Here is a 26,849-nt window from a genome sequence, read left to right as displayed (position 1 = left end):
CTTTATTTTTTTCCTTTTTTTATATATTATTATTATTTTTTTTAATCCCCCCTTGATCTAACGCACCTTTCCCACTGGGGCGTTTTTCAGGCGCTTTTGGGCTAAAAATAGCGCCTGTAAAGTGCCTGCAAAATGGCTCCCCTGCAGTCTGTGTGAAAGACAGAGTGCTTTCACACTGAGGCGATGCGCTGGCAGGATCTTAAAAAAAAAGTCCTGCAAGCAGCACGTTTGGAGTGGTGTATACCGCTCCTCCACCACTCCTGCCCATTGATATGAATGGGCACCACTGCCGAAGCGCATGCAATGCGATTTGGCAGCAGTGCTTCATGGGCGCATTTAACCTCTTCCTTGGCCGCTAGCTGGGTTATATGTGCCCCACTAGCAGCCAAATAGCACCGCTAAAATGATGGTAAAGAGCCGCTAAAACTTGCGTTTTACCATCAACGCATGCCCGCTCCAGTGTGAAAACAGCCTTCATAAGTGATACAGAAAATTTCTTACATTTAAACATTTATTAAACAAAACAAACCTCCAATCAGTTTACTTGTATGTATGATTTAGATAAAAAAAAAAAAAACCTATGTATTAAATAAAAACAGGTAGTCAAAACTTTTGGACAAAAAAAAAAAATGGGCTAACTTTTACTGTTTTTATTTTATTTTTATTTTTTAAATAGTGTATTTTTTTCCCCCAAAAAAAATGCATTTGAAAGACCTCTGTGCAAATGCCGTGTGACATAAAATATTGCAACAACCGCTATTTTATTCCCTAGCATCTCTGCTAAAAATATATATATAATTTTTGGGGGGGGGGGGGTCTAAGTGATTTTCTGGCAGAAAATACAGGATTTTTACTTGTAAGCAACAAGTGTCAGAAAAGATTTAGTCTTTAAATGGTTAAACTGAGAACTTCTACACACTGAGATGACTTCATTCATTCAAGTGTAAACATTGTATCATTTTGTTCTTTTCTTGGCAGCCTGCCCAGAGAGGAGGAAGACGTTTCTATGGCAACTTACACTGACTTCAATACAGAAGTCATTTCAAAGTCCCGCTGGGCTTTTTACCAGCACAATCGGCCTATGCCGATTAATTAAAAAACGGCAAATACCGGCCGATATATCGGTCGACCTCTAATATTTTCGTTTGCTATATCCTCAGCAAGGAGGATTTCAGAATTGGCTGCTCTTTCTTGTAAGGAGTCATATTTGATTATTCATGAGGACAGAGTGGTGTTACGCCCTCGTCCAGGTTTTTGCCAAAAGTGGTTTCAGGCTTTCATCTGAATTAAGATATTGTCCTGCCAGGGTTTTTCCCAAGACCTTGTTTCGGGGAAGAAAGGTCACCTACATTGTCTTGATGTAGTGAGAGCAGTGAAAATGTTTTTAAGAAAACTGCTCCGATTCGTAAGACTGATGCCTTATTTCTTCTGCCAGAGGGTCCTAAGAAGGGACAGGCAGTGTCAAAATCCACTGTCGCTAAGTGCATTTGTCAAGTTATAATTCAAACGTATGATTTAAAGGGAAAGATTCCCCCTTTTCAAGTTAAGGCACACTCTACCAGAGCGGTTGGTGCTTCTTGGGCAGTGCGTTACCAGGCCTCTAGGTCTCAAATCTGCAAGGCCGCGACTTGGCCTTCAGTACATACAGTTGCAAAATGTTATCAAGTGCATGTAAGATGGAATGAGGATATCACCTTCGGGCGCAGTGTGCTGCAGGCAGCAGTATAAGCCCTCAGGTCTGGGGGTTACCCTACGGGTTCTCTCCTTCCCCTCAAGCAGCATTGCTATGGGACATCCCTCCAAGTAATTACTTGAGACTGTGTCCTATGATGTACGATAAAGAAAATAGGATTTTTAAAACGGCTTACCTGTAAAATCCTTTTCTTGGAGTACATCACAGGACACAGAGCTCTCACCCCTCTGTTTTATGGGGTGAGAGTATATTACTTGTATTGCTTGGCTACAAACACCTGAGTGCTCCTGGAAGGAGGAGGGGGCTATATAGGGGAGTCAACTTCCTGTATTGGTTATACCATTGTCACCACCTGAAGGTAGGCCTAATACCCACCACGTAATTACTTGAGACTGTGTCCTATTTTTATTGTGATATGTGATCGACCAACAGCGACACATAATTGTAAAGTGGAAAAATTTTGTTTTCCAATATTATTATTATTATTTTTTTTTTTTTACAAATATGTGAAAAGTGTGGGCTACATCTGTATTCAGCCCCCCGAGTCAATACTTTGTAGAACCGCCTTTCACTGCAATTACAGCTGCAAGTCTTTTTTGGGGATGTCTCTACCAACTTTGCACATCTAGAGTGACCTTTTTGCCCATTCTTCTCTGCAAAATATCTGAAGCTGTCAGATTGGATGGAGAGTATCTGAACGGCAATTTTCATGCCTTGTCAGATTCTCATTTGGGTTTAGGTCTGGACTTTGCCTGGGCCATTCTAACACATGAATATGCTTTGATCGAAACTATTCCATTGTAGCTCTGGTTGTATGTTTAGGGTCGTTGTCCTGATGGAAAGTGAACCCCAGCTCCAAATCTTTTGCAGACTCTAACAGGTCTTCTAAGATTGCCTGTATTTGGCTGCATCCAGCTTCCCTGGCCCTGCTGAAGCAAAGCATCCCCACGACAAGATGCTGCCACCACCATGTTTCACAGTGGGGATGGTGTGTTCAACGTGATGTGCAGTGTTCGTTTTCCGCCATGCATAGCATTTTGCTTAGAAGTTTAATTTTGGTCTCATCTGACCAGAGCACCTTCTTCCACATGTTTGTGTCCCCCCCACATGGATTCCTGGCTTTCTTTCAACAATGGTTTTTCTTCTTGCCACTCTTCCATAAAGGCCAAATTTGTGGAGTGCACGACTAATAGTTGTCCTGTGGCCATATTCTACCAACTGGGCTGTGGATCTCTGCAGCTCCTCCAAAGTTACCATGGGCCTCTTTTCTGCTTCTCTGAATGTTCTCCTTGCCTGGCCTGTCAGTATAGGTGGACGGCCATGTCTTGGTAAGCTTGCAGTTGTGCCAAAATCTTTCCATTTTCAGATGATGGATTGAACAGTGCTCCGTGAGATGTTCAAAGCTTGGGGTATATTTTTATAACCTAACCCTGCTTTAAACTTCTCTTTATCCCCAACCTGTCTGGTGTGTTCCTTGGCCTTTGTGATGCTGTCTGTTCACTAACAAACCTTGGAGTGCTTCACAGAACAGCTGTATTTATATTGAGATTAAATTTACATTAGTTTTTGCTATACTTTTCAGCCACTAGCGGGGAACTTTTAACCCCTGCTAACGGCCAAAAGAGGTTAAATGCGCCGCTGCAGGGGTACTGTAGGAGTGGTGTATTCACTGCTCCTCAAAGATGCCACTTGCAGGACTTTTTGCATGCTGCCAGCGCACCACATGAAAGCCTGAGTGCTTTCACACTGGAGTTAGAGGCTCTTTACAGGCACTATGCAGGAGCTATTTTTTGCACCTGTAAAGTGCCTAGGTGTGAAGGCAGACTGTCTGCCTTTGCTGCAGAATTCTTAGTAGTAGGGCACAGATCCACAAAATTCCTGAAACAAGATCTACTAGTAGCTGATTAATCTCAAATGTCACAATCGTCTAACTTAGAGCTGCTGTGCCAACTGTGTATTGGAACATAGACTTTAGTTGGGGAAAATGGTGACAATCAGCAGTGGGCCAAGTCCTTGGAGCAGATCTGGTGGTGGCGATTATTGAAAATCGGTTGCAAGGATGGCTGTGTGTGAGAATGGGCTAAAGTGATCAAATATATACTTTTTTTTTTTTTTTTTTTTCTTGTTCTCTTGCAGTATGCTCATGCGCTGGGAAACTTCATCAAGTCTCAGCAGATCCCAGACCTGAAAGTTTGGACCAGTCATATGAAGCGAACCATCCAGACAGCAGAAGCATTGCACGTCCCGTATGAGCAGTGGAAGGCGCTGAATGAGATTGACGCAGTAAGTTGCACGGATGATCTTTTGTAGGCTTGTTACTAAATGCCTTTATGTGAGCCTTAATCTCTTGTTTAAAGAAAACTGTTGTAGCAGAGAATTTTCTCTAGGGCTCTTTTCATATAGGCGGCCAAGGGGTGGTAACAGGTGGTTGATCCCACCTAAAAGCGGACGTGGTGAAGCATTACAAAGGTTATGGTGTGGCAGCTTTAACGCTACATGCAGATCTTGACAGGTGATGCCGCCTATGTAAGTGAATATGGCCATACTGCAACCGCAAGTTAAATGCTTGCTTTCAGTTGTGAGGCAGCCCTGCAATTTAGAATTGATGAAAAACATCAAAAACATCAACAACAACAAATAAAACAAAAAAAAAAGCTGGCATCAGTTGGTGGTATCGCCCCCTGAATGCCTGCTGATCTCCTTTCCCTGTCCTCGGAAAATCGATCCACCACAGATCCGCTAGTGTGAAAGGAGCCTCACGGTCTTCTGTGAAACTTAGAACGGTAAAACATGAAGGGATGCATGTAGAGGCTATTTCCTTTATTCTCAGCAGACTCCTTATTTAAACTTTATTAACTGTTCTGAACATGTTACACCTGTAATTGGGGTGTAACCTGTTCAGCATCCTTCTCCTCACACCCGTTCTCCCCGCCCCTCCCCGACCAGTGGGCTAGGGTTCCTTTCTCCACATCCGCTGTCACAATTAGAAAATAGCGCTACATCTACCACAGCTGCATCATTCATTCAGAGTTCTACAAATGAACTACAACTAGTCTTCTATTGCAGGAGATGGTTTGTATCTCTTGGTAAATGAGTGCTCTTAGTTCATTGAGCTTCCTGCAATTGAGTAACTGTTTGCCCGTATGGGTGATGCAGGAAAACCGCTTTGCTGAGAGTCTGCAGACATTGTTCTTGCAATCTGCAGGGTGCTCCTTTTTAAAAGAGAAGCTTTTTGTGTTTCTTTTCGTACTTGGGTGGATGCAGCATCAGATCGATGCATCTGTCTCCTGCTGGCTCGAAAGGCCTGGTTCACACCTATGAATTTTATTTACTTATTTTTTTGTGCGTTTTGCAGAAACACACTAAAGTCCATTTAACATTGTTTCTTATGAGTAACATTCACATCTGTGTGTGTGTGTGTATGTATGCATGTATGTATTAAAAATAATATAAGAAAGGGCCAGGGACCAGCAGGTTGTCTTTTTGGTTCCATAGACTTTCTTCAAAATTGTGTATTGAAAAACAAATGCAACCTGCATAGGTGTGAACAGGGCCTAAGTCCCCTGTCACTTTAATGCAGTTTGTGTTCTGTTAGAGAGTTTTTCTTTGTAATCCTGTTCTGCAGATGTAACAGGAAGGAAAAGAGAAAATCAAGGTTAGAGGTATTTTCCTCAGGCAATTTCCATCAAAACAAGTTGTAAAACTGAATCTCACCCCCCCCCCCTTTTTTTTTTTGTTCAGATGAAAACCCTGGAGTATTGCTCCTCCCTTTCTATTGAAAAATGTCAAAGGGACAAATGGAGGTAAATCCAAGTTATAGTAGATAACACAGCCATCTATACCAGCCAGGGCCTTGAGTGAACACTGGCGACGTCTATACAGACTTACACCACCCAATGAAAGCACAATGAAACAGGATCCCCAAGGAGAAATAAAAGCTTCCATAGCATAAAATCGTAGTACATGTACAGTTAACACTTTAGAAGGGCAGAGGGCTATAACTGGTAGAGTACACGTGGAGGGCCCGCTACATGGGGTGGAGGGCCCTGCCGGAGGAGAGCGCGCGCTACATGGGGTGGAGGGCCCTCAAGTAGGTCATCCAGTAGGGAGTTGGTAAAATACTGGGGTGGTAGCTACGGCACTCACCTGCTAATTTATTTGTACACCTGTGCCGTGTAAAAACCAATTTAAACAAGAATGTGTAAATATATGTATATGTTTAAATATCGCACACTGGTATATATATATATTTTTTTTTTTTATTTGTATTTTTCACGTAATTTGCAAATAACAATTCAGCAATTTGGATGATATACACACTTATTCAGTTACACATTCTTGTTTAAATTGATTTTTACACGGCACAGGTGTACAAATTTAGCAGGTGAGCGCCGTAGCTACCACCCCAGTATTTTACGTTCTTTTCCAATCTGCCAGGTTGGTCACACAGGGTAGTGGCAGCTCCCTTCTGTCGTCCACATATATTTTTTTCATGTTTATTTTTGTGTATTTTTCAAATTTTTTTTAGTTTTTCCCTATACACCTTTTATACATGTTCCTACATATCTGATTTTATTTTATTTAAAATTTCCAAGAATATATTGGCTTCCATAGTGCATCTTACCCCCCCTCTCTCAGTAGGGAGTTGGGCCCTTTTAGCAGGGTGCAAGTATTCCCCCCCCCCCTTCCCCCCCCAACCATGTAATTTAACTTTTTTTTATTGGCTTTTTGCTGAGAATGATCATTGTCATAACATGTTCCATCATTTATCCATCCTGTACATCTTTGAGATGATGACCTTGCTTCCTGTTTTCCAATGAGGAATCATTTTTGTATCTAATCTCTGCAGGGCGTGTGTGAGGAGATGACTTATGAAGAGATACAGGATCATTTTCCTGAGGAATTTGCACTAAGGGACCAGGACAAGTATCGCTACCGATACCCCAAAGGAGAGGTGAGTGTGGAGAAAGCTGAGCTGCTGCTGTCACAATGAATTTTCAGCACAATGTGCAAATGACACTTTGCACAGTACTGGTCATGTTATGGGAAGATGTGCAGATTATTTGCAAGTAAATCAACTTCTGGGCAGGAGAAAGGAAGGCTTGCAAACTGCTACTTTATCTTTTCTACCAGTCATGCATTAAGCCCCTAGTCACACTGGTGCACCTTGTCAAGTGATTTATTTATTTTATAAATTTTCTATTTATTTTTTTCTCTCTAACTGCGGTTTAATATTGCTTATAATTTGCAGTGCTTGCAAACCCTTTTTTTAGGTTCTATTATGCTAATTGAGTCGTAAGTGGCATACCACCCATGACCTTCTGTCTGCTGGCAAATATGGATCCGTATGGAATTTTAGTTGGGCTGCACAGAAAGATGAGCTTTTCAACATGCTCTCATTAACAATTTCTAAGGCCCCTTTAACGCGACTGTTCTGATTGGGTCTAGCTTTTTAAGGCAGACCTGATTGGGCAGTCTTTTCACCCTTATGGACCAGCAGGTGAAAATGGACTGGTGTCCATTTACATCTGCCTACCTCCAATCCGTTTGTTTTGAACGGACCGAGAGGGGGGTCCGTTCTCCTCTCTGTAGGCGGATTGGAGATGGCTGTTAATGGACAGCAGCGTCTGCACTCGTCTGCCCATAGAGCAGAGTGGGCTCTGTCCGTATCCACGCTACATAAACTGAGCGTACACCGGCCTGTCATCTCCACTGACAGATCCTCTGCTGAGCAGGCAGATGACAGGTCGGAATCGCAGCTGCCCTGTTAAAGAGGCCTAAATATAAATAAAGCACTTAGGTTTTTGGATTTCTATGAAATTAAGTTTTTTAATAAAAATATAGATATATTTTTTATTTATATTTAAAAAAAAAAATTAAATGACAAACATGTCATTACTTGCCTCCAATGTGCAGCTCGTTTTGCCCAGAGTGGCCCCGAATATCAATTTCTGGGGTACCTCAGCGGCTCTTCCAGCTCCCCCCCGCGTTAGATAACCCCCTTGGAGAAGCGCTCTCCCGAGGGGGTTACCTTGCGGACGCCCTCCTGAAACCGAATGCAGGACTCTGCCCCACCCCCCGCACCACTGGATTTGCTTGACAGCAATTTGGGGCTCAGCTAAGTAAAACGGGGGGGGGGAGGAGGAGAAGTGTGACTGTGTGTGTGTGTGTGTGTGTGTGTGTGTGTGTGTGTGTGTGTGTTTTTTACCTTTTTAATGCAAAGGATGCAAGGTGAAAAGACATAAACCTTTACAACCCCTTTAAAAAGACTCCTGGATGTTCTACCATTAAGTCACTTGCAGAATGCAAAGCCGGAACTCCTAATCTGCTCACTTGTTCTGACTTGGAGCATTAAAGCCCACAGAGCAAATATTTTTAGAAGCAGAAGTTGGCAATAGCCATATTTCAGTCTCCTTGGTGGTGCAGACCCAAACTCCCCAAATCAGGAGAGCAGCCGATTTGCTCTCATCTACTCGTGTCTGTCAGCGCGAGTAGAGGGGAAGCCGATGCATGGCTTTTCCAGTTTACCATGTGATCAGCTGTGTCCAATTGCAGCTGATCATAGTGTAAAGAGCCTCCTTCAGAGGCTCTTTACCTTGATGGACAATGCAGTGTCACACTGATGCACCACACCATTGATCGCTGCGCGCGATTTTGTTGCTTATCCTGCTCGATGACGTATGACGCCCAGTCAGGAGAACTGAACCACTTCCCGGCCAACCTTCTGCTATACAGCACATTGCATTTTCAGGGAAAAGTGATGGTGTTTTTACTTAAAGAATTAGTAAACCCAGGACCCTACATTCATTCTGGTTTCCCACAGTACACAACATGGAAATGTAACTATTTTTGTAAATATAAACTGCTAAATACCTTTCCTCATCAGCAGTATATAGCAGTCTTGTGACTTCTGTCAGTGTTGAGCACTGGTTCAAGCTGATAGGACAGCTGATGCAGTATGAAAACTATCAGGATGCAGAACCCCTGACCCTCTGTCTGGACAGTGTTAATTGGCCCTGTGATCACATGCACCCTCCCAAGAAGAAAAAAAATCTCTAGCAGCACACGCCAAACTGAGCATTTGCAGCCCGACTCCAGTAAATGTCTTCTTAAATGTTTTGGGGCATTGCAAGAAGGGGAGGATCAGAGGACAGGAGCAAACAGTGTTGTGTTTTTTTTTTTTTTTAACACAATGCAGAGGATTAACCCCTTAGGTGCCACCATGAATGCATTCTTTGCTTCATGTACAGATTGATTTTACTGTTGTGGGTATCATAACACTTTAAGCTCTACTTGCCCAGGTATGTATAATTTCACTGGTTATGATCAATGGCTGTTATCCATTGCAGCATTCTCCACCTGTTCAAACTGGTGTTGGCGAATATACAGGGGGAAGACATCTCACTTGATTACACTTCTTTTTTTTTTTTTTTTTTTTTTAACGTTTGCTGTAGTTATATCGCATGGTTTGTCGCTGCTGTTTCCTATTTAATTTGTGTATTTTTTGCACGGTATTACCACCTTCTATTGATCTCCTCACATAACCACAATCGGGTTAATTAATATGCCGCTGGGACCTGAGCACCCTCACATGAGGGGTAAACTCCTGCTTCCCCAGCTGAAAGCCTTATTCCATTAGCCTGGAGTTCCGGCAGTGTGGGGCGGGAGTGTGGCTAGGCAAGTATAAGTGGGGGGGAGGGAGACTATAAATTGGTGAGGTGTGCGTTTCCCCCCCCCCCAATTCCTCGAATGATGTGCAGCCCCCTCGGTTACGTTGCGTTCTGTTCTTTCTTCCTACAGTCTTATGAGGACATTGTACAACGACTGGAGCCAGTTATTATGGAGCTGGAGCGTCAAGAGAATGTTTTGGTGATCTGCCATCAAGCTGTTATGCGCTGCCTGCTGGCCTACTTTCTAGACAAAACAGCCGGTGAGTGCGGCCCATTATCCTTCCACAATACAGTATTGAGATGACATATCACACTTTTTTCCAAGCACCACATTGCTGCAACTATGTGCCCAATACTCCTTTTTAAAGGGGTAATAATGCAAAAAACTCTATAGATTTCACCGAAAGTATTGGGACACCTGCCTTTAGGTGCACATGAACTTTAATGGCATCCCAGTCTTGGTCCATAGGGTTCAATATTGAGTTGGCCCACCCTTTGACGCTATAACCGCTTCATATAAGAAAAAAGTGTTGCGCTAAAATAGAAAAACAAATGTGTGCAAAATATCACAAGTGTGACCCGTGCATTTTGCCCAATATAAATTCCAACAGTTATTGACAAAAGAAAAATATTTATACAGTTGCAATGTGAACATATATGTAAAGAGAATAAAAGTCCTTTAGTGGAAAACCAGACGCAGTCCCCCTTGGTGCAAATAAAAAAAATCAAGAGGTCCTCCAATCCACAGGAATATTTAATGCAAACACCCTGGTGCCGACACCACCACCTTAAACAGATGTAGGCTTACCGACTCCTATTGACCCAAGCAAACATGCGCTCCAAGGGTCAATTACGCTTTGATGTGATACAACTGAGGGGCGCTCCAGCCAGCAAACATTGGAACTTGGGACTCAACGCTGGAAATCACTTCTCAGGCCAGGTTAAGCACGAGACCAGTAATCGCAGAACAGGTCACACTCCACAAGAATACCCTTAAACCAGTGGTAATAAACCCTGTCCTCAGGGCCAACTGTTCTGGGAAGGCTGTCCACAAGGTTTAGGAGTCTATGGGAAGCCCTGTCTGTACTATGATTTACTGTGACCAATCAGATCATTACAATAGTACACAATGAGTGGCTAGAAATTAAATCAGTTTGTGTATAACTGTCAGGTGGTTAATAGTCACATGGCACCAGGCCTTTCACAGCATATGACTGCTCGCTCTGCAGTTTGGCCCTGGGAGGCCATCATGTTCTCCCAGAATAGCAGTGCTTTTGCTCAGCTGTTATTTGTTTTATAGAATGGGTGGGAGGCAGTTGAGATGCAGGGATGGGGTTGTCACAAGACTGGGGGAGTATCCTGCTAAAATCATATCCATTAGCTTGGATGGACTTGAGTCACCCAGCCAAAGTTAATCAGCAACATGTGATCTATTGCTTGTGAGACTTTCACTGAATACGTACATTGACAGCTAGCAGGTGTTGCTGTATGTGGCTCTCAGATGAGGCTGTCACTGATGGCTCCTGTCCCGGCTAATGATTGAACCAAGAAGCACAGATACCCAAACGGATTTGTGTATTATAGGATGTGGCGACCATGTGCTCCCCCGCCTAAACTTGAATATCTCCAAAACGGGAGAAAGGAAGAGTATTTATGGTTCTGTTACAATCGGTGAGGATTGCTTGTTTCTGCACCTAGATGCATCTCTCAATGTACCTTTCTCAGGAATATTTGATTGCCAGTCTATGGCCAGCTTATAGCCTTTGAAACAGATGTGTAGATGTCATGAGCAGAGTAGCAGGTTCTGGCTCCCTAGCTTTGTGGGGGGGAAATATGTAGTCTGCCGTTGCTTCTGAAATGACTGACCGGCAAAAGAACCATGCAAAAAAAAATGTAAGTTCTGTATTCTTATTGCTGTAGCTGTTCTGGGTGGGTGACACTGAAAGCATTGAAGCCTTCACATCAGCGTGTCAGCCAAGCAATTGGCATCTTCAGAAAGCAGCAGGAAACTATGCGAGCCCACATTACTTTCATGATAGCTGTATTCTAAGGAATGGCTGCTGATGGGATCATGCTTTGATAGCGAGGCTTAGGACTGTCTACGCACTGTGTAATATGTTTTTATTCTCACTAGAAGAACTGCCATACCTGAAATGTCCTCTTCACACCGTATTGAAACTGACGCCTGTGGCCTATGGTGAGTGATCACTTTACATATCAAAGGGCCAGAAGGGAGTTGCTTTTATGTCTCTTCAGTTTCTGATGTGGATGGAACGCAATGTGGTTTATTTGGCCAGCTTCTACTTGGTTCTGTGAATGTGGCTCAAACTTTTTTTGGCAGTGTCGTTACTGCTCAGCTGATAAAGTGTAACCAGGGCCACCGATGGGGGTACTACCAGGCCTCCTCTAGGGGGCCAAGGCAGCAGGGGAATTGGTGCAGCGGAATGGGAGGACAACTACAAAAGGCTGCACTGTTTGGATCTTTCCCTTTAGCAGCTAAAAGCCGGCTCCTCCCCCACTCGTCTGCTTTCAGCCGCTGAAGGGAGAGACAGTGAATCATTCTGTCCTCCTAACCCGCTGCACCGATCCCCCTCTGTGTGCTGCCCACATCTGATTCCCCCCCCCCCTGTCCCCACTGCAGAGCTGCTGGCTTTCCTCTCCCGCTGACTGCTGCAGGTACACAAGTAGAGGGGAAGTGAGGGGAGGGGCAGGTAAATTTACCTGCCCTTTCCTCTTCTGAGTTGGTACTGATTGCTTTTGTCTACTGATAACTGAGCATAGTGAACTTTACTATTCTGTTTATGAACCGTAGCCTCTGTCTAATGTTCGTTCATGTTCAGTGCCGCTGAGGCTCCAGAGAATGGAACATTAGAATCTGTCCTCAATTACTTTTTCTGTCTTGCCTGTTCAGGGTTCCTGCAATGTTGGCACCCAAGCCTATTTTCAGATCTGCTGTCGAGTGCTGCCGCCACCATTCTTGTTAAGGGAAACCGGCTGTGAAACCTTTCAGGTTCACAGCCAGTTCCCTACTGCGCATGCGAAGGGAGCTGCACTTTCTAATTGGAGGAAGGAGGAGGGGGGCAGATGTCCAAGGGACGGCGCCGTCTCTGGAAGGTTACTTGTCAAAAACGGGCATTTAGTAAGCGACATAGTCGCCTGAACACCTGCAATCCACTGCATTTTGCTTTCTAGAAGATTGGTAGCGATTTTCAAGTCTGAAAGAAGCCTCACTGGGGACAGCACTAGCCTGAGGATGAATATGGCTGCAGAAGCTATGTATTTAAAGTAAACTTTAAAAAAAAATAGTAACTGCCCCTTACCCTGAATAACACACTGCCTCTGATCCCCTGTACCACTGAAAACCTGGGTGATATATTATGTAAACTGTTACCAGCTTGTGGTCACTGGCTCTGGTTTGGTCCCTCCAATCACTATGGTGGGTGGCTTTGCCAGCCAATAATAAGGTGTGGTATTGAGCAGTGATGGGGGGAGAAATGACTACAGAAGCTGATTGCTATCTGTTAGTTTCTTATATACAGGTCCTTCTCAAAAAATTAGCATATTGTGATAAAGTTCATTATTTTCTGTAATGTACTGATAAACATTAGACTTTCATATATTTTAGATGCATTACACACAACTGAAGTAGTTCAAGCCTTTTCTTGTTTTAATATTGATGATTTTGGCATACAGCTCCTGAAAACCCAAAAATCCTATCTCAAAAAATTAGCATATTTAATCCGACCAATAAAAGAAAAGTGTTTTTAATACAAAAAAAGTCAACCTTCAAATTATGTTCAGTTATGCACTCAATACTTGGTCGGGAATCCTTTTGCAGAAATGACTGCTTCAATGCGGCGTGGCATGGAGGCAACCAGCCTGTGGCACTGCTGAGGTGTTATGGAGGCCCAGGATGCTTCGATAGCGGCCTTAAGCTCATCCAGAGTGTTGGGTCTTGCGTCTCTCAACTTTCTCTTCCCAATATCCCACAGATTCTCTATGGGGTTCAGGTCAGGAGAGTTGGCAGGCCAATTGAGCACAGTAATACCATGGTCAGTAAACCATTTACCAGTGGTTTTGGCACTGTGAGCAGGTGCCAGGTCGTGCTGAAAAATGAAATCTTCATCTCCATAAAGCTTTTCAGCAGATGGAAGCATGAAGTGCTCCAAAATCTCCTGATGGCTAGCTGCATTGACCCTGCCCTTGATAAAACACAGAGGACCAACACCAGCAGCTGACATAGCACCCCAGACCATCACTGACTGTGGGTACTTGACACTGGACCTCAGGCATTTTGGCATTTCCCTCTCCCCAGTCTTCCTCCAGACTCTGGCACCTTGATTTCCGAATGACATGCAAAATTTGCTTTCATCCGAAAAAAGTACTTTGGACCACTGAGCAACAGTCCAGTGCTGTTTCTCTGTAGCCCAGGTCAGGCGCTTCTGCCGCTGTTTCTGGTTCAAAAGTGGCTTGACCTGGGGAATGCGGCACCTGTAGCCCATTTCCTGCACACGCCTGTTCACGGTGGCTCTGGATGTTTCTACTCCAGACTCAGTCCACTGCTTCCGCAGGTCCTCCAAGGTCTGGAATCGGTCCTTCTCCACAATCTTCTTCAGGGTCCGGTCACCTCTTCTCGTTGTGCAGCGTTTTCTGCCACACTTTTTTTCCTTCCCACAGACTTCCCACTGAGGTGCCTTGATACAGCACTCTGGGAACAGCCTATTCGTTCAGAAATTTCTTTCTGTGTCTTACCCTCTTGCTTGAGGGTGTCAATGATGGCCTTCTGGACAGCAGTCAGGTCGGCAGTCTTACCCATGATTGCGGTTTTGAGTAATGAACCAGGCTGGGAGTTTTTAAAAGCCTCAGGAATCTTTTGCAGGTGTTTAGAGTTAATTAGTTGATTCAGATGATTAGGTTAATAGCTTGTTTAGAGAACCTTTTCATGATATGCTAATTTTTTGAGATGGGAATTTTGGGTTTTCATGAGCTGTATGCCAAAATCATCAATATTAAAACAAGAAAAGGCTTGAACTACTTCAGTTGTGTGTAATGAATCTAAAATATATGAAAGTCTAATGTTTATCAGTACATTACAGAAAATAATGAACTTTATCACAATATGCTATTTTTTGAGAAGGACCTGTATGTACAGTTGCACTACAGAGGATTGGATTGCAGGTATTGCCAGGTACCACCTATTCAGGGGAAAACTAGTCCGTTTGGTAAAATGCATCTTTAGTATCTATAGCATACAAACTGATTACTTTGCATATACCAAATGGTGAATATATAGACCTATCGTTTCTTTCTCATACATCACGGGACACAGTCTCAGTAATTACTGATGGGTTATATAGGGTATCACTAGGTGATTGGACACTGGCACATCCTAGACAGAAAGTTCAACCCCCTATATAACGCCTCCCCTTACTGGGAGCACCTCAGATTTTTTTTGCCAGTGTCTTAGGTGTTGGTCACGAGTAAAGATGTGCTGTGCTGAGGTCCACTGGAATATCCTACACTGGGGAAAGCCATGCAACCGGATCCATTCAAAGTGTCTCTTCCAGGCCGAATTGGATGGTACCCGGGCTTCGTGTCCGAAGAAACAAGGTTTTACCTGTAACGCTTGTCTTTTTTAGAGAGCTGGACCCCGGAATCCAGTTTTTTTTTTTTTTTTTTTTTTTTCAGCCATAGCCCTGGCAGGTTTTTTTTCTCTAAACTGAGCCCACCGTGACAGGTAAAGATTGGGTCTCTTACACAGAACCCTGCAGCTGGATAAGGTAAGGGAGACTCCTTAAGAATTTTTCTAGTTCTAATAGGTTTCTCCTTTAAGTAAATGTATGCTATGCCTAAAGTCGCCACCGGGGGCTGTCAAGAGCACATACCTTTCATGCCTGATCTGTCTGAGTGTCCATACTGTACGCTCCTCCAAGCCATGCTCCAGGTAGGATGTGGGAAGGGGTTCTCCTGCAGGGGTTCTACAACGCCCGCCACCATTTCAGCGGCTTCCCATCCACTGGCCCTGCTCTCCTCCGGCCCAGCCTCCCTTCATGCAGGTTCCGAGGATCGGAGCATTGGCTCGCACGGGAAGGGGCAGAGTGTTAAAGCAACGTCGGTGTGGTTAGACGCCCACATCGCTGGCTATGAAGTGCGCTCTTTTTCAGCTGCACACAGCCTATGGAGGGACACAGAGCTGACAGGTGCATGTGAGTCTGGGACACAGGCATTCCCTGGCAGCATTTACTTAAGCACCAGACTGGGTCTTGGTAGCAGTGACAGTTGCTGAACTACATTGCCCAGCAGTCAGTACTTTTTTTTTTTTTTGTGGTACCGCTACCTTTGTTGCATGGCGCTATCGGCAGAAGTACAAATGCCGTGAAAAACAGGGGCTCAAAGGGATCTCCCTCAGGCTCTAAGGACCCCCCTCTGCAGCACCTTCCCCCTGAAGGATCTGGGGAAACTGGCCAGGGTGAGCCATCTGGGTCAGGGCCTGCATCTGCTTCTGGCACTTCAGCCCCTGTATGCATTACGCAGGAGGTTTTTTTTTCCTCAAATATAAATGGGCTAGAGTAAAGATTAGTGGACTTAATCGCATCCTGGAAGAAAACGCACTAGGTCCCCCTCTGCCACCCAGGTCCCTCAAACAGAGGAACTCTTGGGGGGGGGGGGGGGGGGGAAGAGGAATCCCCCTCAGAGGATCAGGATGAGACTGATTCCTCTTTTGAGGAATCAAGTGGAGAAGGGCCCTCTTCTTCAGCTTCTCAGGATGAACAATTCTTGCTGGATTGGTCCGCTCCACATTTAAGTTGTCCGTATCAGTTCGTTAAAGAAGCCTCCTCTTGGGTTCACTGAAGAGTCCTCAAACTGCACGTGTCTTTCCTGTTCATAGTTTACTGGAAAAGCTTATTATTCTGAGTGGGATCACCCAGATAAACATATTTTCACTCCTAAAAAGTTTTCGACACTTAATCCTATGGAGGAAAAATTTATTAAGATATGGGGTATACCAGCTATTGACGCTGTCATATCAATAAGTCTGACTTGTCCTGTTGACAACACTCAGATGCTTAGGGATCCAACTGATAAAACATTGGAATTCCTGTTAAGCCAATTTTTCTCCTTGACAGGTTCAACCTGCAGGGGCAGCAATCTGAGTTTGTCAGTACTTGGGAGACCATGTTAAACGGGTCCTCAAGGTTTTACCTGAACAGCAAGCCTGGGGGTTGGCCAACCTACCAGCGGCTTTGTGTTTTTTCTGTTGATGCTTTCAGAGATTCTATCCTCCAGACCTCTCGCCTTGTGCTTGGGTTGGCGCATAGAATCTTATGGTTGAAAGATTGGTCAGCTGAATCACCATGTAAGAAGCTTCTGGCTGGATTTCTTTCGTGGTGCAAGGCTGTTCGGAGAGGATTTGGACAATTATTATCCAAAATATCTCTAGTGGGAAAGGCACCCTCTTGCCAGTTAAGAGGAGTTAATGTCCCTCTTTCAAACGTGCTCTTTCCCCGGTGCCAGTAGCATCAGCCTCCAGGAAGTCCTGACTGCCTCCTCTGTCAGGCAATAACTAAATCTTAGAGTCAACCCCAGGAACAAAAGTCCTGGGGGAGGAAGTCTACAAAACCCTAAAGCCTCTTTATGAAGGGGCGCCCCCGCTCGGGTGGGGGGGGGGGGGGGGGGAAGACTGCTACAGTTCTCAAGCCTTTGGCAGGAGGATTTTCAGGACAGATGGGGGCTCTCCACAATAACTCTAGGTTACAAACTAGAGTTCTGAGAATTCCCCTCTCCTCGTTTCCTCTGATCAAATGTAACCAGAGAAAAAGCACTCTTTCTAGTGTTGGAGCGACTATTGCCGCAAAAAGTTATCGTGGTAGTTCCCACGCAAGAGCAGGGATTGGGGTTTTATTCAAACCTTTTCATGGTACCAAAGCCTAATGGGGATGTCGTGCCCATTCTAGATTTTAAGGATCTAAACCAGTGATGGCAAACCTTGGCACCCCAGATGTTTTGGAACTAAATTTCCCATGATGCACTGGCACAGTGCAGTGTAGTTGAGCATCATGGGAAATGTAGTTCCAAAACATCTGGGGTGCCAAGGTTCGCCATCACTGATCTAAAACAATTCCTAAAAGTACGGTCCTTTTGCATGGAATCGATCCAATCGGTAGTCTCCATCCTACAAGCAGGAGAACTTCTGGCGTCGATAGACATCAAGGATGCGTACCTGCATGTACCAATTTTCCCTGCTCGTCAAAAGTATCTGCTTTTCGAAGTAGAAAAACGCCACTTTCAGTTGGTAGCTCTGCCTTTAAGGCTAGCTACATACGCCTCGGGTGTTTACAAAATCTTGGCCCCTCCTCTGGCCAGATTAAGGGCCCAAGGTATAACAGTAATGGCATACCTAGATGACCTGCTTTTGATAGACCGGTCGGTAGCCCGCATGGATCAAAACTTGGTCACCAGTCTACTACCTGAAGTACCTAGGTTGGGTCCTCAGCTTGGAGAGGTCTTCTTTAAAGCCAGTAAAAAGACTAGAGTGTTTGGGTCTGGTCATAGAAGCTCAGAGGCCCAGAAGAGGGTACATTTACCCAGGCAAAGATCAGTGCCATAAAGGAACTGATTCATGTAGTCAGGGCAAAGAAGGGTCCTTCTATTAGCCTTTTGTATGAGGCTGCTGGGGAAGATGGTGGCTTCATTTGAAGCAGTTCCCTATGCTCAGTTTCATTAGAGACTGCTGCAAAACAGTAGCCTGTCTGTCTGGAACAAGAAGGTTCAGGCGTTAGATTTTATGATGCGTCTGTCTCCTGTGGTGCATCGGAGCCTCAGTTGGTGGCTGATACCCGAAAATCTGCAAAAGGAAAATCCCTTTTACCAGTTACCTGGAGAGTGGTAACACATGCCAGTCTTTCGGGTTGGGGAGCAGTTCTCGAACAGTCGACTGTCCAAGGGAGATGGTCCAAGACCGAGGGGTCCTTACCCATCAACATTCTGGAGATCTGTGCGGCGTATCTTGCCCTAAAGGCCGGGACACTCGGGTTCCAGGGTTGCCCTGTCAGGATCCAGTCTGACATTGCCACAGCAGTGGCTTATATCAATCACCAAGGAGGCACCAGGAGTTGTGCAGCTCAGGGAGAAGTGAACCAGATCTTATTCTGGGCAGTAAAGCATGTGCCATGCATATCTACAATCTTCATTCCGGGGGTAGAGAACTGGCAGGCAGACTACTTAATTCGCTGGCAGTTAGCCTTCACCCGACATCTTCTTGGCCATATGCCAAAGATGGGTGATTCCGGATGAAGATCTCTTTGCGTCCAGGTTCAACAACAAGATCAACAACTTTGTGTCAAGAACAAGGGTTCCTCTTGCATCCGGGACAGATGTGTTGGTGACTCCATGGCATCGGCTCTCACTGATTCATTTATGCATTCCCTCCTATTCTGCTACTGCCACGACTTCTTCGCAAGATCAGGCAGGAAAAGAAGTCCGTACTTCTGGTGGCCCAGAAGAGCTTGGTATGCAGAAATAGTAAACATGGCAGTAGGTTCCCCGTGGACTCTACTGTCACATCCAGACCTGTTATCCCACGGTCCAGTGTTCCATCCTGCTTTACAAATACTAAATTTGGTGGTTTGGCTATGGAAACCCACGTTTTAAAGAGTGGTGGGCTTCAGGCCCTGTGATTTCTACCTTGGTTAATGCTTCCATAATTTCATAGTCTGCCTCCTGGTGTCAATCCAGGGTTGGGCACCCCAGTAGCCATTTCTTCTGCTAGAAGAGTATCAGAATTAGCAGCTCTTTCCTGTAAAGAACCTTATTTAACCATGAAAGGATAGAGTGGTATTGAGCTCTCACCCTAGCTTCTACCGAAGGTGGTTTCAGGTTTTCTTCTAAACCAAGATATTCTGCCTTTTTTTTTTTTTTTTTTTTTTTCAGATCCATGTTCTACGGAAGAAAGGTCGCTACATTCTTTGGATGTAGTGAGAGCAGTCAAAGCCTATCTGGAAGCAACTGCTCAGGGTCACAAAACGGATGTTTTTGTTTGTATTGCCGGAAGGTCCTAAGAGGACAGGCAGCATCGAAATGTACCATTGCTAAGGTGATTCAACAAGTAATTGTTCAAGCTTATGGTTTGAATCGGAAAGTTGCGCCTTTTCAGATCGAGGCGCACTCCACGAGGGCTATTAGTGCTTCGTGGGCAGTGCATCACCAGGCCTCTATGGCTCATATCTGTAAGGCAGCAAAATGGTCTTCGGTCAATACATTCAACAGATTTTATCTTTGATGTGAGGGGGCATGAGGATATCGCCTTGTACCACTGCAGTGTGCTGCAGGCAGTGGTACAAGGTCATCGGTTCTGATTACACTTTACTTGTTCCCCCTCCCCTCAGATAGCATTTCTCTGGGACATCCCATCAGTAATTACTGACACTGTCCCGTGATGTTTGAGAAAGGAAAATGGGATTTTTCTAACAGCTTGCCTGTAAAATCCTTTTCTTTTGAGGTACATCACAGGACAGAGGTCCTTCCCCTCTTCTAATACACTTGTATTGCTTTGCTACAAAACTGAGGTGCTCCCAGTAAGGGGAGGGTTTATATAGGGGGTTGAACTTCCTGTCTAGGGTGTGCCAGTGTCCAATTGCCTAGTGATGCCCTATATAACCCATTAGTATTTACGGAGACTATGTCCCATGATGTACCTCCAAAAGAAAAGGATTTTAGAGGTAAGCCGTTATAAAAATCCTATTTTTTGATGTATGCATAGCAAAATGCCTTTTTTTTATTTTTTTTCCTCTCTGCACTGTTTTGTATGCTACAGTACTATTAGGGTGGCCACCTATTGAGTGCCAGCTGCCTTTTCTTTGCATTTTTTTTTTTGTTTACATCTTTAGTATCTGCCTAGCCTTAGTCACGTTTCATGTTGGCCTATCTGCAAATACACTGAAGTCCAGGTAGATAACTAGCGAGAGGCACAACCGCAAGATTAAAAATGTGGTGGACACCAGCCAGTAGCCAGCTGTAGATGACATGGTGTGGTGTTTTTTTTATTTTTTGCAAGTGGCTTGGTGTTGTCAGCCTGCAACAGGAAGTGCTGGTAATGCTAGAGATTCTGCAACAGATTTAAAAAAAAAAGGGGGCATGATGCCAGGTATATGGAAGATATTTAGGGTGTTTTGGGGGAGGCATATTATTGTCTTAGTCTTATTATTGCCTTCGTCTTATTATTGTCTTCGTCTTGCTACTTTGCTTGCAGGTTGTAAAGTTGAATCCATCTATCTGAATATTGAAGCTGTGAACACACATAGGGAAAAGCCATTGGTAAGTTTGGATTACTGGAGCATTTGAAGTGATTTCTCTCGCAGGGGATGCAAACTTTTTAGATTTTCTTTTTTTTTGTTTTTCTTGCCACCTAGTTTTGCTGGTGTGACGGGATGAAAGAAGAAAAAACTGTAGCTTAATTTTGTTACTATGACCAATTGTAAACTGCAATCAGTTGCTTATTGATGGAACAAATGGCTCCTTATGATGCATTTTGTTTCTAAAGTAGATTACATCCTCGCAATCGAAGTGGATGGAGGACTCTGCCTCACTGATTTATTCTGATAGCAGGGACACAGTTGACTTTTGTCAAGAGGATAGACATTTTTGATCCATCTATGGCTAGCTTAACCACTAGTCCTTTTTATAAACAAAGTATCCACATCAGACAGGCTTGGCTTTCAATGCTAAGTAAATGTATAAAAATCAATCGGATGGGGGACACAACTTGCTGCATTTAAAATTTCCTTTTCATAGTGAAACAATCTGCAGTCTTGTGTGTAACGTTTCAATAATCCCGCTCTTTCTGAGGCTCAAACTGAAGTTTGGATAAAAAGCAGGCATGCTTAAAAACTGTTTACTCACAAGATTGTGCTGACTACATTGTTTCCCTATGGAAGGACGAATAAAGCCCTGTATACACGGGCAGAATGCGAGACATTTGACAATACAAAAAAGCCAACACTTTGCCCGTGTGTGTGTCTGTCCAACAGAAGCCTGGAAAAAGTAGTACTTTGTACCCCTTGAAATTTTCCACTTTGTCATGTTACAACCAAAAAATTTACAACAAAAATATATTGTATACTGTTTATGGACAGTGATCAGTGGCGATCCTCTGGATCACTGCTTCATAAACTGACACCTTAATGTGATGGACCAACACAAAGTGGCACATAATTGTGAAGTGGAAGGAAAATGGTAAATGGTTTTCAACATTCTTTACAAATATGTGAAAAGTGTGGCGCACATTTTTCTGCTCCCTTTACTGATACCCCTAACTAGAATCTAGTGGAACCAATTATCTTCAGAAAGTCACCTAACTAGTAAATATAGTCCACCTGTGTGTAATTGAATCTCAGTATAAATGCAGCTGTTCTGTGAAGCTCTCAGAGGATTGGTAGATAACCTTGGTGAACAAACGGCATCATAACTCTTGGGGGGGCTGCAGAGATCCACAGCTCAGGTGGGAGAATCTGTCCACAGGACAACTATTAGTCGTGCACTCCACAAATCTGACCTTTTTATGGAAGAGTGGCAAGAAGAAAACCATTGTTGAGAAAAAACCATAAGAAGTCCCATTTGCAGTTTGCGAGAAGCCATGTGAGGGACGTGGCAAATGGGGAAAAGTCAGATGCGACCAAAATTTTACTTTGGCCTAAAAGCAAAATGCCATGTGTGGTGGAAAACTAACGCTGCACATCACCCTGAACACCCCATCCCCACCATGAAACGTGGTGGTGGCGGCAGCATAGACTTTCTTCAGCTTGGACAGGGAAGCTGGTCAGAGTTGATGGGAAGATGGATGGCGCAAATAAAGGTTAATCTTAGAAGAAAACCTGTTAAGCCGCGTACACACGGGCGGACTGTCTGGCCAACTAAGTCCGTCAGACAATCCGACAGACAGTCCGTCCTACTTTTGAATGAACGGACTTGACCACACACGATGAACAGACAGTCCGTTGAAAGTGTGCGTGATGACGTGTAGAAATACGACGTCCAATACACTGCAATGCAACCTTCGGCCATGTAAATCCTTTCTGAGCATGCGCCATACTTGGTCCGTCCAACTTGCCTACATTTACGTGCGGACTGTCCGCTGAAACCAAAGTTGGACGGACAATATTACGGAAATTCCGAAAGACTTAGTCCGCTGAAGCCCACACACGAGCGGACTGTCCGCTGAAATGTGTTTCAGCGGACTAAGTTGGACAGACAGTCCGCCCGTGTGTACGCGGCCTTAGTCTGCAAAATACTTGTGACTGGGGCAGAGGTTCACTTGAATCACACCGGAATGCACAGTGGGATTTAAACCGCATGCAAAATGCAGTACATTTGCATTCTGCGATGGTTATCAAAGTAAGCGACACTCCAAATGCAGATGGCTAACGTACTGCGTTTGTCCACACTGGATCGCATGGTACGTTTGCATGATCGGGGTTAGAAATGTCTTGGCTATCCTTTGGTAGTATCCAGAGGCAATGGTCAGTGTAAAGTGGGGAATGTCTTGCGATTTAAAGCTAACCCAAAGCAGCGTTTCTTGTGTGGAGCGGTGTTTTTTGGCAATTGAGCCAGTTGGACACCCTTTTTCTTTGCAGTGCGATTTTAAGCCCATTCATTTTGTATGGGCTCAAATCACACCACAAAGTATTGGTGCAATCCTATTTTTTACCTTTAATTCATAGACTGCATTTAAGGTCAAATATCTTCAGACTTTAGAACCACTTAAGGACCACCTCCTGCACATATACGTCGGCAGAATGACACGGCTGGGCACAAGCACGTACCTGTACCGTGCCCAGCCATGGGTCAGAAGCACGCTGCCGGCAGAGAGCTCCCGACATGGTCCTGAGCTCCGTGACCGTGGCACCAGCGGCGATCGGGTCACAGAGCTGAACGAGGAGAGGTCTGTGTAAACGAACCTCTCCCCATGCTTCCTACTGTGGCTGTCACTGATCGTCTCTTCCCTTTTTATAGGGAAAGATGATCAGTGACAGTACATGCCAGGCCACGCCCCCTACAATAAAAAAAAACACATAACGTCATACATAACACTAGACTGCCCCCTAGTGGTTAACGCCTTCACTGCCAGTGTCATTTACACAGGAATCGGTGCATTTAAATGGCACTGATTGCTGTATAAATGACAATGGTCCCAAAAATGTCGGATGTGTCGCCATAATGTCGCAGTCACAATAAAAATCGCTGATCGCCGCCATTACTAGTAAAAAAAAAAAAAAAAAACAATGCTATAAAAGTATCCCCTATTTTATAAATGCTATAACTTTTGCGCAAAACAATCAATAGTTAATTGTGATTATTTATTTTTTACCAAAAATATGTAGAATACGCATCTGCCTAAACTGAGGAAGAAATTTTTTTTTTTTTTTAAGGATATTTTATTATAGCAAAAAGTAAAAAAATAGCAATTTTTTTTTCAAAATTGTTGCTCTATTTTTGTTTATAGCGCAAAAAATAAAAACCGCAGAGGTGATGAAATATCACCAAAAAGCTCTATTTGTGGGGGAAAAAAAAAGGATGCCAATTTTGTTTGGGAGCCACGTTGCACGACCGCGCAATTGTCAGTTAAAGCAACGCAGTGCTGAATCGCAAGAAGGGACTTGGTCCTTTGGCTGCAAGTTGGTCCGGGGCTTAAGTGGTTAAGCCCCAACGGCCCCCTCCTTAAGCTGGCAATGGTAGCGTTAACATACTGCTGTTATGATACTTAACTTTACGTGTGCAGAAAAAAACTATCGAACGTGTTGCAATCAGCGAGTGGCAAACCGGCCAAGCAAAAAGCACTGCATGCGGTTGCGACCCATGTTGGCAAAAATGGGATGAGGACAGGCGGTGAGGTGGTGTCGCATCGCCTTCTTACTGCTTGTCAATCGCTTCTGAAAAACAATACAAATGCAAATCTTTTTAGAGAAGGGGCTGATTTAGATGCCCATTTGAATACGGCTTTAATCTAAATTTTGGAGAGATGTCAGCGCCCTGTAGGCACAAAGGAAAAGATGTGAAGGCAAGCCTAGGTACTTTAGGGCAGTGGTCATCAACCCATCACAGGTGATATAATTTGCTGCTCAGTGATTGCAGTATTCTAGTCTGCATCTCCCCAAGGTAATACATAAAACCTGGCCTGTTAGTGGGCCCTGAGGACAGGGTTGATTATCGCTGCTTTAGGGTGCCATAAGTGGTTGGCTTTTTTTAATTGGTAATGTTGGTTCATACAATTTGTTGGGAATGACCCTCTTTCTTTACACCTTTTTTATTTATTTATTTTTTTTTTTTTTTCTCCAGCTTTCTGTGTAACTTTTTTTTGGGTGGGTGTTTTTTATTTATTTATTTTTTTAAGCTTATTTTAAACTTGATCCAACTTGCTGTTCTGCAATGAAGTAAAATGAGGATGTGTGCAGAATTTTTAACAAGAATTTGTTTTCTTCTAGAATGTGGAAGTGTCTCGTGATCCAGAGGAGGCATTGGACACCGTCCCTGAACATTTTTAAAATGATCAAAGAAGCTGACTTTTTTTTTTTTTTTTTTTGTTTGCGAAATAAGAAACGGTAACAGAAGAGCCATAGACCAGATAATGTGGACTTGTTTTAAAACGTGTACTGCATTGCGCACATTTTTATTAACTTTTTTTTTTATATGACCTAAACGTATTTGCAAGCGTGGTCTTGAGTACATTTTTAATGTTTTATTTGTTCACCCCCCCCCCCCCCCCCCATTTTTCTCTTTAAAAAAAAAAAAAAACAGAAAAAAACTTTTTTAATTTGCACTATTGCAAGACAGGGCTTTGAAATGGACATCTAAGTAGTGTTGTGCAGGGGCCGTCATGATGGATGTGCCTTGCTGCAAAGAAATCTTTTTTGTTTTCTGTTTTGTTTTGTTTTTTAAGCCCCAGGGGTGTTGGGGGAAAAAAAATAAAAAAATTGTGAGGTGAACTTATGAACTGTCATACTTCTGACAGAGGAATGACTGTTTTAGATATTTCCCCATAGGTATGTAAAGTTGTCCTTTTTAGTCTCCATTCACACTTGCGCGACTCAACTTGCAAGATTTCCAGTGCGAGTTTGATTCAACGGTAAACTACCTGGCAGCAAGTTGCATCAAAGAAGTGCAGGCAACAAGTTGCTCCAATCGCGTGCCATTGATGACAAGTTGCACAAGTGTGAATGGAGCCTTAAAGTACAAGTCCATCCTAAAACTAAAATCTCTGCATCTACAGATATCCACAATCTAAAACGTAATTATCAAACTCTAAAGAAATCTGTGTATCTTTAATGCAGCCACTTCAACCCAATTCTACACTGAGCTGTCAGCTGCAGCTTCGCTGTGGATGTGGGTGCAGAGGAAACGGCCCACAACATAAGGCCCATAGTAAGTCTATGGGTGACGTCGCTCTCCATTCATTTCACAGCTGTTGTCGGCTGTGTCCCCTGTAGGGCTTTCGCTGCTAGAGATTGGATCTGCTTCAGAAAGGTTATGTATACTGATTTCTTCTTTGCAGGATTAGATTTTAGTTTTAGGGTGGACTTCCAGTTTAAGCTCACCACATGCTACTCTGACCATACAATCCACTTTAGATATACCAAAGTAATGTAATGTAAAGACCTACCTAAACTATTCAATCAGGCATGCCCTTGTACAACATAGTTGTTAGCAGATCTAAAGGAGATTGTACAAAAAAAGTTGTGTGGTTAAGCATTAGTAGAAAACTTATCCGAACTGAAACATTCAGGAAACTTAAATTGACATCTCTGCCTAAAACCTATACATTTGCAGTATTAAAGAAGACCTGTACTCTAAAATGGTATTTTAATTTTTTCTTTAATTTCCCAAACACGTGGCTGCACATATTTCTGTTTTGCCTTAAAGTGATTGTAAATGTGTGTGTTTTTTTTTTTTTATTTTTATTTTTTTTTTATTTTTTTTTTTTTTATATTTTTGAGGGGGGCACTTTTTTAAATAACAAGTGTATACTTAAAGGGTGTGTAAAGGTTTGTTTTAAAAACAAACATGTCATGCTTGCCGCCTCTGCAGCTGGTTTTGAACAGAGTGGCCCTGATCCTCCCCTTCTGCGGTCCCTCAGTGGCGCTCCTGGCTCATCTTCTCGAGTGCCCCGTTGGAAAGCCACTCTCCCTCGGGCGCTCTCCGATGCATCACAGGAGGTTTTTCCCCTTAATGCATAGAATGTATTAAGGTGAAAAACCTTGAGGGTTTGCAACCCCTTTAACTGATCTGTGCAGGTAAGCCGCTTTCTATGTGCTCGCTCTTGAGTTTCGTTGTCTGTGTATATAGACAGGCAGTGGGACTCTCCCCGCTCCATCGTCGATGGGTTGGACAGCAGTGGGAGCTCTCAATTGGCTCTGTGCCCCAGCCATGTCTGAGACCGTGAAGTGAATTCAGATGTGCACAGCACTGGATGGGGGGGGGGGGGGGGGGCAGCGCTC

General features: G+C 43.9%; 1 protein-coding gene across 2 annotated transcripts in view; it reads left to right on the top strand.

The window, feature by feature from the left end:
- The window catches only part of PFKFB1 (6-phosphofructo-2-kinase/fructose-2,6-biphosphatase 1), an 81,455-nt gene extending 56,517 nt beyond the window's left edge, over positions 1 to 24,938 (top strand). Inside the window, exons 9-14 of one of the 2 annotated variants that reach the window (XM_077479504.1) lie at positions 3,830 to 3,976; positions 6,543 to 6,647; positions 9,494 to 9,623; positions 11,501 to 11,560; positions 20,612 to 20,676; positions 24,840 to 24,938. In XM_077479504.1, coding sequence (XP_077335630.1) covers positions 3,830 to 3,976; positions 6,543 to 6,647; positions 9,494 to 9,623; positions 11,501 to 11,560; positions 20,612 to 20,676; positions 24,840 to 24,899 — 567 coding nt within the window. In that variant the 3' untranslated portion in view covers positions 24,900 to 24,938. Of the gene's footprint in view, positions 1 to 3,829; positions 3,977 to 6,542; positions 6,648 to 9,493; positions 9,624 to 11,497; positions 11,561 to 20,611; positions 20,677 to 24,839 lie in introns of both variants that reach the window. The other variant, XM_077479496.1, reaches the window with a different exon arrangement.
- The last annotated feature ends 1,911 nt before the right edge of the window (positions 24,939 to 26,849 follow it).

Source organism: Lithobates pipiens, unplaced genomic scaffold (assembly GCF_037356315.1).
Source record: "Lithobates pipiens isolate NorthernLeopardFrog02 unplaced genomic scaffold, aLitPip1_a1.2 Scaffold_1, whole genome shotgun sequence".
NCBI classification, from domain to species: Eukaryota; Metazoa; Chordata; class Amphibia; order Anura; family Ranidae; genus Lithobates; species Lithobates pipiens.
The sequence above is the reverse complement of the archived record's forward strand: the minus strand, read 5'-3'. Positions and strand labels throughout refer to the sequence as shown.